We start from the raw sequence: 14066 nt of genomic DNA on the forward strand, positions 1-14066 counted from the left end.
CACAGGCTCTGGCACACTAATTTGGAGTGACGAGACCAAAATAGAGCTTTATGGTCACAACCATAAGTGCTATGTTTGGAGAGAGGTCAACAAGGCCTATAATAGTGAACAGAATACTGTTCCCACTGTGAAATATAATGGTGGCTCACTGATGTTTTGGGGGTGTGTGAGCTCTAAAGGCACAGGGATTCTTGTGAAAATGTATGGCAAGATGAACGCAGAATGTTATCAGAAAATACTGGCAGACAATTTGCATTATTCATGCACGAAAGCTGGGCATGGGACGCTCTTGGACTTTCCAGCACTACAATGACGCTATGCACAAGACCAAGTTGACCCTCAAGTGATTACAGCAGAAAAAGGTGAATGTTCTGGAGTGGCCATCACCGTCTCTTGAACTTAATATCATCGAGCCACTCTGGGGAGATCTCAAACGAGCGGATCATGCAAGACGACCAAATACTTTGCATGACCTGGAGGCCTTTTGCCAAGATGAATGGGCAGCCAAATCACCTGCAAGAATTTGTGGCCTAGACTGCACGCTGTCATTGATGCTAAAGGGGGCAAAACACACTATTAAGAACTGAGGGTATGCAAACCTTTGAGCACAACTGTAATTTACAATAAATAATTTGCGATACTCCCAGATGAATGACAGAGTCTTGGTTGAATTTGAATGAACTTAAAAATGAAAACAAGATTTCCGTGAACATTCAACAATTTTATTCGGCTATTATTGAAAAATAATACAAATGATATAGGCTACTTGACGATTCAACCTATTTATCACACTTTACCATTTTTCAATAGGAGATTCAGCATTCTTGTGTAGGCTAATTCATCAAATGCAAATATAAAATATAAAAAAAATTACAATTCAACAAACGTATTAGGCTACACATTTCTGTTTTTATATTAGGAGAGAAAGAGAAACACACTTCCTATCATCTCTCTTTGAATTTGCTCTACCTATTTTACTGAAGATTAATATTCTATTAGGCTAAATAATTATTCACAAAATGAAATACCAACGATATTCTTTACCACTAGGAGCTATGCATTGGGGATTGAAATAAACTCGCTAGCCCCACTAGAAAACCCTGGGAGAGACCTATGCGCAGTTCACATAGCGTATTCCTATTGGACCTCGTCTTTTTCTAATAACTCCTCTCTCAATATTTTTTTATATTCAACAATCTTCTTGCATAATATTTTGATTCCAAGATCATGTTTCCAATCTAAATAAGAGATTTTAGATCAATGTTTGAAACATCTCAACAAATACCACGCATATGATGTCTATTTCCAGCCCATGCATGCAGAAGCGTGTTTGACATGCTCTGCGGAAAGTTATAATTTACTCAAACTTGTTTGCTTCTTAATTTCACGATGTTTAAACATAGTTTAGAATTATTTTGCAATGCACCATAATGTATCCTAATATCGCAACATTATTATTAGACAAACACATTTCAATCAATTATTTGTGGCATCAACTCTGATCGACAGAAGAAAAACACCCAATGCATCTATTGCCTCTTTGCATTCCATAACGCTGGACTCTGAGCCCAGCATGCGCTTGTTTGTCTCATTGTTCAAACAACAGTATTTGGTTAGATTTTCTGCACATAACTCTGCCAAGAGCTATTTTTATGTTGGGCAAGCTTTTATGAAGTTGAATCATGAATAGGAACACTGCGCAGTGATGAGTCTTTTCCTTCCAGCAGGTGTTGAAGAATGTGTTTTTCCCCATGACTGAAGCAGCCCCATCAGCACTACATTCACATAGGAAAGGTTGTTTTATAGAGTATTTATTGAATGCACAAAAAATATCTTCTCCCTGTGTGGTTGTGGTGAGATTTACTGACATTAGCATACCTTGCTTTAAGTCTGTCTTTTTCAATGTATTGAACATACAAAATGAGCGCAACCTTGCACACAGCCGTAGTGATTTCATCCAGTTGAATAGAACATTGGCACTTCAGTCTATCACTTTAAGCAGGTACTGTTTTCTGTAATCTGTCTGACACCTGTGGCCAACACATTTCTGCAATTTTAATACAAGCACGTTTGATGAGCCGTTCCCCAATGTTATATGCTTCTTCATTTGCGCAATCAAAAGCGCACCTTCATACGATACCTCTGGGGCCTTCCACTGGCCGCTTCCCGCTTTAGCAAAAGCATCCTTGATGTTCTAAGGCCTATTTCAAATCACAATTGCTTTGTTTCAGGGTGTTTGGTATCCTGGTGTTTCTTTAGTTGACAAGGTTTCATACTGCCACTTTAGGGCTGTGCCATCAAGGTTGGTAACCCCTGGAGGTTACAACTTGTGTGCTAAAAACATAAATATGCGTTGGCCACGTACAGTATACAACCACAAGCTCCATCACAAAAATTCTCGGATATCAGACATAGCAAGTCCAGATCCAAAATATACATGCTTACAAAGAAAACAGTGAGTTTTCTTTGTAATTCTCAAAAAAGCATTGGTGTACGCAGCATTTGAGTGGCAAAATACATTTGTTATTATACATTTCCATTGTGCTATTTTGTCTCCTGCATCTACTGTATTGAAGGCAACTGTAATTTGACTGGATTCAGGGTAGCACCATGCTGCTCAACTGAAGTGAAACTGGATAAGACTGCAACTGGGACACCAAAAACAAGTCTTCGGAGGCAGAACAAAACCCTGTGACCTCCCTTACACGCACTAAAGCAAATGCCAAAACAGGCTCACATACACATTTGACGTGCAAATATAGCCTGTGATGGGGTTATCTGCACTGGCTTTTCAAAATACAAGATGAAGAAAGTGTTTTACACCAGCATTTTTAGCTTTGAGACAGTCTTGTCTACTGTCAGTATTAGTTATGGATAAGAATATAACTTTTCTGGAGTCCAGCGCAAACAAAATCTTATGGTAGGGTGTCCAATCAAAAACTTTTGACCAAGAGGGTAAAATAATGTATGAATTGTGGACATATTAAAGTAGCAATTTAAGTGCATAGCACTTCATTAAACTTGACTGAATATTGATACCGTAACGATAAATCCAGTGGGGTTTTTATACCAAAAAAAAGATTCTCCATTTCCAATTAATGATGTTGGCATGACTGGCTCATCCATAGCAGACATACATAAAAGTTGTTTTCCAGCAAAAATCTATTTTGCCAAATAGATACATGCATTCCCTCCATTCTTATAGCGATTATTATACAACCACCTTCAAGGGCTGTTAGCAGCTAGGACGGCAAAAAGATAGGAGATCAGGTACAGGTAGACGTATATCCATATATGTAATTGGGTATAACCTAAATTGCAAAATTGCATTTTACATGGATAGGCTAATATAAACACAGGCATAGTACTCTGTTTTACCAGGCAGAAAGTGTTTTCTGGTCACCAATCTGGATATTTACCTGCCAATGCTAATTATTTGTACAATCAAATGTAAAACTTTGTGACACACAGACCAGTGGTGGAGCATTAATGGGTGCGATGGGTAAGCGGCATCCAAAAAAGCCAAACAGAGGGGTCCAGAAGAACGTTTGTATTTTTAATTGTGGTAAATATCAGTGACATAATTACTTGAGCAACATATACTGAACAAAATTATAAAAGCAACACTTTTGTTTTTGCCACCATTTATCATGAGCTGAACTCAAAGATCTAAGACGTTCTCTATGTACACAAAAGGTAGACAAAAATCTCTCTCAAATATTGTTCACAAATCTATCTGTTTTAGTAAGCACTTCTCCTTTGCCGAGATAATCCATCCACCTCACAGTTGTGGCATATCAAGATGCTGATTAGACAGCATGATTACTGCACAGGTGTGCCTTAGGCTGGCCTAAAAGGCCACTCTAAAATGTGCAGTTCCATCACACAGCACAAAGCCACAGATGTTGCAGATGTTTTGAGGGAGCGTGCAATTGGCATGCTGACTGCAGGAATGTCCCCCAAAGCTGTCGCCGGTGAATTGAATGTTAATTTCTCTACCATAAGCCATCCCCAAAGGGGTTTCAGAGAATTTGGCAGTACATCCAACCGGCCTCACAACCGCAGACCACGTGTAAACACCAGCCCAGGACCTCCACATCCAGCATCTTCACCTCCAAGAACGTCTGAGACCAGCCACCCGGACAGCTGCGGCAACAATCTGTTTGCATAACCAAAGAATTTCTGCACAAACTGTCAGAAACCATCTCAGGGAAGCTCATCTGTATGCTCGTTGTCCTCATTGGGGTCTCGACCTGACTGCAGTTCGTTGTCGTAATCGACTTGAATGGGCAAATGCTCATATTCGATGGCGTCTGGCACTTTGGAGAGGTGTTCGCTTCACGGATAAATCCCGGTTTTCACTGTACAGGGCAGATGGCAGACAGTGTGTATGGTGTTGTGTGGGTGAGTGGTTTGCTGATGTCAACATTGTGGATCAAGTGGCCCATGGTGGTGATGGGGTTATGGTATGGGCAGGCGTGTGTTATGGACAACGAACACAGGTGCATTTTATTGATGGCATTTTGAATGCACAGAGATACCGTGACGAGATCCTAAGGACCATTGTTGTGCCATACATCCACGACCATCACCTCATGTTGCAGCATGATAATGCACAGCTCCATGTGGCAAGGATCTGTACACAATTCCTGTCTGAAAACCTCCCAGTTCTTGCATGGCCAGCATATTCACTGGACATGTCACCCATTGGTCATGTTTGGGATGCTCTGGATCGGCGTATACGACAGCGTGTTCCAAGTCTTGCCAATATCCAGCAATTGCGCACAGACATGGAAGAGGAGTGGACCAACATTCCAAAGGCCACAATCAACAACCGGATCAACTCTATGCGAAGAAGATGTGTTGCACTGCGTGAGGCGAATGGTGGTCAAACTGGTCAGACTGGTTTTCGGACAACACCCCAATACAGTGAAACTGCACATTTTTAGAGTGGCCTTTTATTGTGGCTAGCTTAAGGCACACCTGTGCAATAACCATGCTGTCTAATCAGCATCTTGATATGCCACACCTGTGAGATGGATGGATTATCTCAGGAAAGGAGAAGTGCTCACTAATACAGATTGACAGATTTGTGAACAATATTTGAGAGAAATAGGCCTTTTGTGTACATAGAGAAATCCTTATATCTTTGACTTCAGCTTATAATAAATGGTGGCAAAAACAGAAGTGTTGCGTTAATAATTTTGTTCAGTGTAATTTGGGAATTAAATAATTTTCCATTGAGAATTGTTTAAATTATTTTGGTCTCTTACCGAATTGTGATCTCAAAGATCTGATTGAGTTTGCTCTGAAGTAATGTGGCCTGTAAGGAAAAATCAGACAACAATCAGTAGAAATAAAAGATAGAACAAATATTTTACAATGAATATAAAAAGTCTACACACCCCTGGTAAAATAAGATAAATCATGTCAGAACTTTTTCCACTTTTAATGTGACCTATAATGTGAACAATTCAATTGACATCATTTAAAGTGACAATGAAGTTCAGCTGTTCTAGAAGGATTTTGCTGACATTTTCTTAGTTGCATCTCAGAGCAAAAGCCATGGTCCGCAGAGAATTTCCAAAGCATCAAAGGGATCTCATTGTTGAAAGACATCAGGCAGGAGAAGGGTACAAATGACTTTCCAATGCATTAGATATACCATGGAACACAATGAAGACAGTCGTCATCAAGTGGAGAAAATATGGCACAACAGAGACATTACCAAGAAATGGACGTCCCTCCAAAATTGATGAAGACGACGAGAAGAAAATTGGTCAGGGAAAACAGGCCCACAGCAACATTGAAGGAACTGCAGGAAATTCTGGCAAGTACTGGTTGTGTGCTACATGTGACAACAATATCCCGTATTCTTCATATGAATGGGCTATGGGGTAGGGTAGCAAGATGGAAGTCTTTTCTTACAAAGAAAAACATCCAAGCCCGGCTGAAGTTTGCAAAAACAAAGTCCCCCAAAAGCACGTGGGAAAATGTGTTATGGTCTGATGAAACCAATGTTTTAACTTTTGGCCATAATTCCAAAAGGTATGTTTGGCGCAAAAACAACTCTGCACATTACCCAAAGAACACCATACCCACAGTGACGCATAGTGGTGGCAGCATCATGCTTTGGGGCTGTTTCCAAATACCAGGCAATTTTGGCAAAAAACCTTCAGGTGTCCGTTAGAAAGCTGAAGATGAAGTTCACTTTTCAGCACGACAATGACCCAAAGCACACATCCAAATCTCAAAAAGCATGGCTTCACCAGAAGTAGATTAACGTTTTGGAATGGCCCAGCCAGAGCCCAGACCTGAATCTAACTGAACATCTGTGGGGTGATCTGAAGAGGGCTGTGCACAGGAGATGTCCTAGCAATCTGACTGATTTGAAGCACTTTTGCAAAGAAGAGTGGGCAAATATTGCCACGTCAAGATGTGCCACGCTAATAGACTCCTACCCAAAAAGACTGAGTGCTGTAATAAAATCAAAAGGTGCTTCAACAAAGTATTAGTTTAAGGTTGTGCACACTTATGCAACCAGGTTATTGTGAGTTTTTTATTATTTATTTTTTCCCCTCAAAATTTCAGTTTGTTTTTCAATTGAATTGTTCACATTATAGGTCAAATTAAAAAGTGGGAAAAGTTCTGACTTTTACATCACAAGAACCTGGCATTTTAACAGGGGTGTGTAGACTTTTTATATCCACTGTATGTTAAGTAATAGTCATAGAAAAAAATAACACAGCAGTTCAAAAAACCCAACAGTGACATTCCATCATGCATTGCCAGAATATAGTTTCAATGAACGCAGTTTACAAAATAACTTTTACCCGGGCACCGCAGTGAGCAGCTATCTCCTCAAAGGGGGCCTTCTGGAACTTTTCCACCACCTGCCTCCTGCGTTCTCTCTCCTGCTCCTCCATCCCAACACTGTCTACTAAGGAAACAAACACACATTTTAGAATTGATCTACCTTATATAATAACTATGTCTTAGAGGGGACAGATTTATAACAGGTCCAATAAAACACTTTAAATGTCCTGGTGACGGATGTTGTGGAAATTCTGAAAGCTGATGCATTCTTACTTTTAAAAGGACTGAGTCCCATTGTTTGGATGTGAAGATGAGTGTGTTAGAGAGGGATCTGGTGTTTGTCCTAGGGGGCATTCTTGATTGGTAACAGTAGATTATAGGGTTAATCGTAAATCTGCCTATCTGTAGGTTGTCCAGATGAAGTCCCCCTCAAGTGTTGAGAAAGTTAACCAGATGGGGGAGGACAACATGTGACTTGATTGTGCATGTATTGAGTAAGAGACTCCTCGGACGATTATGTTTGCAAGCGGTTGACGTGTCTCTCTTATTTGCAAATAATTAATAAACTGTTAATTGTGCCGAGAGTATTTCGTCTCTGTACTTCCTTCTTAAAGAGTTCTGATCGATAAAATTGCCATCACACGGAACAAGTGACTCAGCAATCATGGATGCTTACCAATGGCATTTTTCAGGGTTTCAAAGGTGATCTCCTCTGCTGGAGTCCTCTGCAGAGTGAGACAGAATTGAAGAACAAAGACAGACAGAGAGGGAACACAAACAGAACTCAGAATGACAAAGCTAGAATGAGAGATATTTGATGGGTCTTTTATTTGGAAATGGTCTATTTCTGGCTTAGGGGTTAAGATTAGGGTAATAATTAAGGGTTCTCCAGTAGGAGAGACCCTATTGTTATTGTTAGAATTATTATTCTTGCCGCCTAAAATGATTAATAACTAAAAAAGTAAATGGTAAAAAATTCAATAAACTTGCATACTGTTAAAATAGTCTACGTGTATGTAACAACCATACAGAAGTACAGTTCACGATTACATTTGCTAATCTCAAAATGATTCAATTTCCTCCTCGTTTGTCCTACACTTCTGAGTTTTTTGTACCTGCCCCATTTCTCATGATGAACAAAAAATTCTCAAGAACCCAAGTCCGCCATGAAGGATTTTTCAGTACAATGAAAATGTGTCCAAAACTATAAAAATCTTCATTTCATGAACCGTAAATCCAATTGACTTGTCCTTTGGCAAACAGGTGTCTTATACCTCAGGTCAGGAATAAGAGATGAACTGCAAAATGGCGGACAAAATGGCTGACGACTGTACAATATATCTATGCACAATGTGCATGTGTGCAATTCTTTATTGGAACAATAACCTATGCACTTCATATTCATTGTGCATCCAGATACTACCCCATCTAAGACCATGTGCATTTGTTGGTTGACGTCAAAATGGCTGCTGACAGAATTCTGTCAATTTTCAACACAAGCTAATGCTGATTTAATAATTGCTTATACATGCCTATAAAAATGTTAATAAATGCCTAACTATTTTTCTCCTAGACCGTACATCTGATTTACTTTGATACCCATGCTAATTAGCGTAGTTAACGTTAATTAACTATTAGGCTGTATCTTTGAAACCATTCTAGCTATAAACAAGAAAACAACTTTGTTTCAACAGTTTAGCTATCCCCACTTCAAATTAAGAAATGTTTTTACATATGCTAATAAGCATAATTAGCATTATTAATTATTAGGCTGTATTTTATGAACAGGCCTGGACTAGTAATCCGGCATACCGGAGGCAATTTTGGGTCTGGTATATGAAACAAATGCAATGACCGCCCCATAAAGCAGAGACAGCGGCTCATTGGTTCATTTTCTATACAGAGACCGGGTTGGCCCTATCACGTCTCTTACTAGGCTCCACCCCTCCCCTAAAGATCTGTGGACGAGGGTGTTGAAATGGACTAACAAAAGCACTAGGGGAAGGGGGTAATGGAGAAGTTGCAGGTCAAAAGAAATAAAACTTTACAGGCGGATGGAGTTAGCTTGTGACAAGGTAGCTGAGGAGGCACAGTGTGAGTGTGACAGGGCCGAGGGACAGAGTGAGCAGGAGCAAAGTATTTGAAGCGGTAAGCATGGAGTAGTTTGCAGGGAGGGGGTAGTGTGTGTCACAATGATGGCGATGATTAAATTAATTGATGTAGATGATAATAAGATAAGTGAAAATACTGCTGGTGGTCACTCAGTCAATGTCAAATAGCGCAGCATACTAGACAACTAGCTACAAACTGAAATAATTAGGTCATAATCGGTTAGGTCATAATGTTTTTTTAATGTGATGGAGCAAAATCCCCATTTTCCTGTGGCAATTTTAGAGCATGGTCAGAAGAATGGATCTGGAGTCTTACTTTCGCAGATTTGACATACAAATGAAGTCAATCATTTGAGGTAAGAAAGATGTGCAATTGCTTATTACAATGTTCTAAATGGGTCAATTTATAGATTACTATTTTGTTAAAAAGTACGTTGTCAGTGCTGAATAATTACCAGCTTGACGTTTGCTAAGTTAGCTTGACTGAAGCTATTTGGCCTGCCAAAATTGAAAAGGAAGGTTTTGAGTGAGGAACAGAAGGGTTCAAATTAAGCGACCACTGAAAATTTTATATTTCTGTTCCTCAAAATTTTCCTGGAAAGGAAAGAAAAAGGTGCAGTGGTCAAAATCTTTTCCGGAACGGTTTAATTTATTAAATGAGGTGTGTATCATGTGTTAGTCTCTATGATGTAAATATTATTTTAGAAAAAGCAAGTCTGATAATACTTAACTAGCTACCATCAATGTAAAATAAATCTACAAACTAGGAAACAGTTACTGTCATCTTCAGTCTGACGTGGTTTTCTATCCTGGCATATATATTTACTACAGTATGGCTCTGTTACTGTACTTGGACAGTTTATTCATTACTAAATCCAAATTGTGCGTATAAGGATGTCATATTATGTTTATGTCCACTACTGTATCACTTTCCCTGATGCTTGTGTCCATGTAATAAACGTCCATATCTAGACACAAGCAACATGTGAAAAGTCCTTTGTTTTATATTATGTGTTATGGATTTATGAAACAATACAACTAATTTTGTTATACATTTTGTATATATAGGTAGAAATGGATTAAGAGGAAGGTGTTGATGCTTGCTTACTGATGTATGCAGAGGAAGAGGTCACTGACATCTCTGACGAAGTCCAGCTCATAGCAGATTAGGATGTTTAGAAATTGGACCATAATGCTACGGGCTGATTTGTACTATTAGGCCTACATTAGGTCTTTCATTCTGTCTTTCTGACGCTTGTTCACCTGGACAGTGTGATGTACAGTCCACTCTTATGTTTCAAGGCATGCAAACTGATGGCTGTCCACCTGTCTTCTTCCACTCTCAGTCATCATGTCTCTGTATCACCTTTCACTCTGTCTCCTCTTCTCTCTCTCTCTTAGAGGTTGCCCTCATTTGTTTGAAAATTCCTCTGCTTTTAACTGGAGTTGAGTTCATAGGAATTGTTTTTATGCAACTCTGCTTACATTTACTGTTACCATCTGAATCTATTCTCTCTTTTTATACATACTAAAACTTTATTAAAAAAATTAAATGACACTGACTTCTAGCAGAGCCCTTTATTTGACAATTCTACTTGAGTATGGAAATGTGGGCCCTACTCCACTGCCATCTCTGATCACCAGGGAGTCAGTCAAGAGCAAGTGAGTACACTGATCCACTGGCACTGGTACACTTGTCCACAGCACTTACTATTCAGCTTTGTAGTGGTTTGGGGGAATAATAAAGTAGGTATGTATATTTAAGCGGACAGCGAGGATGGTGTACTGGTGGGTAATGTCCAACCGATTGTGGTGGGCCGGTCTGGGCCAAAATGCCAGAGGAGATATTTGGTCCCATGATTTTACTATGCTAATTAGTGAAAATAGCGTTAATTAACTATTAGGTTGTATCTTTTGAACCGTTCGAGCTACACACCAGAAACCAACTTTGTTTCCTCAGTTTAGCTATCCCCACTTCAAACTATGAAACGTTTATTGATTTTATTTATGCTAATTAGCGTTAATTAACTATCAGACTATCTTCTGAACCATTCGAGTGACAGACACAAAACTAATTTCAATTCACCAGTTCACCAGAAACGTATCGATTTTCCTCATGCTAATTAGCTTATTTAGTATTAATTACTACTAGGATGTATCTTTTGTCCACAGACAGGAAACCAAATGTTTCATACATTTAAGCGATCCCCACTGCAAATTTTACATATGCTAATTAGCGTTAATTAACTATTAGGTTTTATATTTTGAACCGTTCGAGCTAAGACCTGTTGTTGGTAACACTTATGAGCTTTAACTATGTCTTGTATGCACATTTATGCTAATTACCCTCACCAACAGGAAAAATACAGACTCCAAACCTTTCAATAGGTAAACACTATTTTGAACCATGAATACTTTTTAAAACAGCTATTAGATTAGATTAAACTTAATTCCCATTGAACAGTGCAGTACAACAAAATGCAGTTTGTGTCTAACCAGAAGTGCAAATAGAGGAGGGCAGAAAAAGTATTAAGTACAAGTGGAACGTATGGATATGCAATTAATGCAAATAAAATTGTAAATGTGCAGTGGAAATAAATAAAAAAATATCAGGAAATGTACAAGTATGATGTATGTTCAAGTGGGATAAATAGTTGTGTGGGTACAAGTGGCAATTCTCAATGGCATTCTGAATTTGCAATCGAGGAAAATTGAATGAGTAGGGTAGCTTGCAAACAACATTTTGCTCAGGCAATTTTACTGCTAGTTTCATATTGCCTTTTTATATTGTTTGTTTGCCAACATCTTAATTTTGCTTAATTACTTACCTCCCTTCACCATTTGGGGGTTACTCTGCAGATGCCCTATTTCATCTTTCTGTTGGTTATTTTTTTCCCCTTCGCTCTTGCACTGACTTCTCTACTCCATTTCACTCCTTACACTATTCCCTGTCTCTCTGGACAAGTTGGAGGGGGATGTCCTGTTCCAGCAGTCTAAGATCACTGAGGTCCTGGGTGGCAGCGGCTACAATACGGACAGACTGGCCACACCCTATATCCCTCAGTTCACAGGTAATACTTGTCTTTGCCAGGCAATGCATTCTCCATTGTGCCAATTCTGCAGGTAGAGGTCTGTAATTTTTATCATACGTACACTTCAACTGTGAGAGACGGAATCTAAAACAAAAATCCAGAAAATCACATTGTATGATTTTTAAATAATTAATTTGCATTTTATTGCATGACATAAATATTTGACAACCTACCAACCAGTAAGAATTCTGGTTCTCACAGACCTGTTAGTTTTACTTTAAGAAGCCCTCCTGTTCTCCACTCATTACCTGTATTAACTGCACCTGTTTGAACTCGTTACCTGTATAAAAGACACCTGTCCACACACTCAATCAAACAGACTCCAACCTCTCCACAATGGCCAAGACCAGAGAGCTGTGTAAGGAAATCAGGGATAAAATTAGACCTGCACAAGGCTGGGATGGGCTACAGGACAATAGGCAAGCAGCTTGGTGAGAAGGCAACAACTGTTGGCGCAATTATTAGAAAATGAAAGAAGTTCAAGATGACGGTCAATCTCAGTCTGGGGCTCCATGCAAGATCTCACCTCGTGGGGCATCAATGGTCATGAGGAGGGTGAGGGATCAGCCCAGAACTACACGGCAGGACCTGGTCACTGACCTGAAGAGAGCTGGGACCACAGTCTCAAAGAAAACCATTAGTAACACACAACGCTGTCATGGATTAAAATCCTGCAGCGCACGCAAGGTCCCCCTGCTCAAGCCAGCGCATGTCCAGGCTTGTCTGAAATTTCCCAATTACCATCTGGATGATCCAGAGGAGAAATGGGAGAAGGTCATGTGGTCTGATGAGACAAAAATTTAGCTTTTTGGTCTAATCTCCATTCGCCGTGTTTGGAGGAAGAAAAAGGATGAGTACAACCCCAAGGACACCATCCCAACCATAAAGCATGGAGGTGGAAACATCATTCTTTGGGGATGCTGTTCTGCAAAGGGGACAGGACGACTGCACCGTAATGAGGGGAGGATGGACAGGGCCATGTATCGCGAGATCTTGGCCAACAACCTCCTTCCCTCAGTAAGAGCTTTGAAGATGGGTCATTACTGGGTCTTCCAGCATGACAACGACCCGAAACACACAGCCAGGGCAACTAAGGAGTGACTCCGTAAGAAGCATCTCAAGGTCCTGGAGTGGCCTAGCCAGTCTCCAGACCTGAACCCAGTAGAAAATCTTTGGAGGGAGCTGAAAGTCCATATTGCCCAGCAACAGCCCCGAAACCTGAAGGATCTGGAGAAGGTCTGTATGGAGGAGTGGGCCAAAATCCCTGCTTGCAGTGTGTGCAAACCTGGTCAAGAACTACAGGAAACGTATGATCTCTGTAATTGCAAACAAAGGTTTCTGTACCAAATATTAAGTTCTGCTTTTCTGATGAATCAAATATTTATGTCATGCAATAGAATGCAAATTAATTACTTCATAATCATACAATGTGATTTTCTGGATTTTTGTTTTAGATTCCGTCACTCACAGTTCAAAAGTACCTATGATAAAAATTACAGACTTCTACCTGCTTTGTAAGTGGGAAAACCTGCAAAATCGGCAGTGTATCAAATACTTGTTCTCCCCACTGTACTTCCCTGTGGTGTGTACTATATTTTTATTCCTGTTGTTTTATTTTGTTACATCCATAGATTTTTATTTCTTTTCATATAGTTTATACTGTTGTTTATGTTTTTGTGCTGATTTCTCAATTCCAATTTGCTCCTTACACTATTCCGTTAGTTTTTTGAACTACTTCTAAATGATGTGTAGTATATTTCTATTCTGTTGTTTTAATTTTGTTTCATCCATAGACTTTTAGTATTTTTCATACAGTTCTGTGTTCTACTTCCTGTTGTAATTATTCTGTTTCATTGTTTCATACACATTAAAAATGTGTTGTATTGTTTCTACAGTGTTCTACTTCCTGTTGTTTTTATTATTTAATTGTTTAGTAAATATCTGCTTTCCTCTATGCTCATTGTCCTTTGCCTCATACATCTCCCCATACAGTGTGATCCAGAAGAATATGTTGAACAATAACATCTAAGTTGTCAATAATACAATG

The 14066-nt window shown here is 39.4% G+C and overlaps 1 protein-coding gene across 10 annotated transcripts in view; it reads right to left on the reverse strand.

Moving 5' to 3' along the window:
• LOC105008239 (protein EFR3 homolog B) overlaps window positions 1-14066 on the reverse strand; it is a 129410-nt gene that overhangs the window by 9247 nt on the left and 106097 nt on the right. For 9 of the 10 annotated variants that reach the window (XM_013132905.4, XM_013132903.4, XM_013132904.4 and 6 more), the window contains 3 exons: window positions 7493-7541; window positions 6834-6940; window positions 5274-5323 (listed from right to left, as the gene is read on the reverse strand). In XM_013132905.4, the coding sequence (XP_012988359.1) occupies window positions 5274-5323; window positions 6834-6940; window positions 7493-7541 (206 nt within the window). The remainder of the gene's footprint in view (window positions 1-5273; window positions 5324-6833; window positions 6941-7492; window positions 7542-14066) is intronic. The other variant, XM_020044410.3, reaches the window with a different exon arrangement.

The sequence above is a fragment of the Esox lucius genome, chromosome 18 (genome assembly GCF_011004845.1).
Source record: "Esox lucius isolate fEsoLuc1 chromosome 18, fEsoLuc1.pri, whole genome shotgun sequence".
NCBI lineage: Eukaryota > Metazoa > Chordata > Actinopteri > Esociformes > Esocidae > Esox > Esox lucius.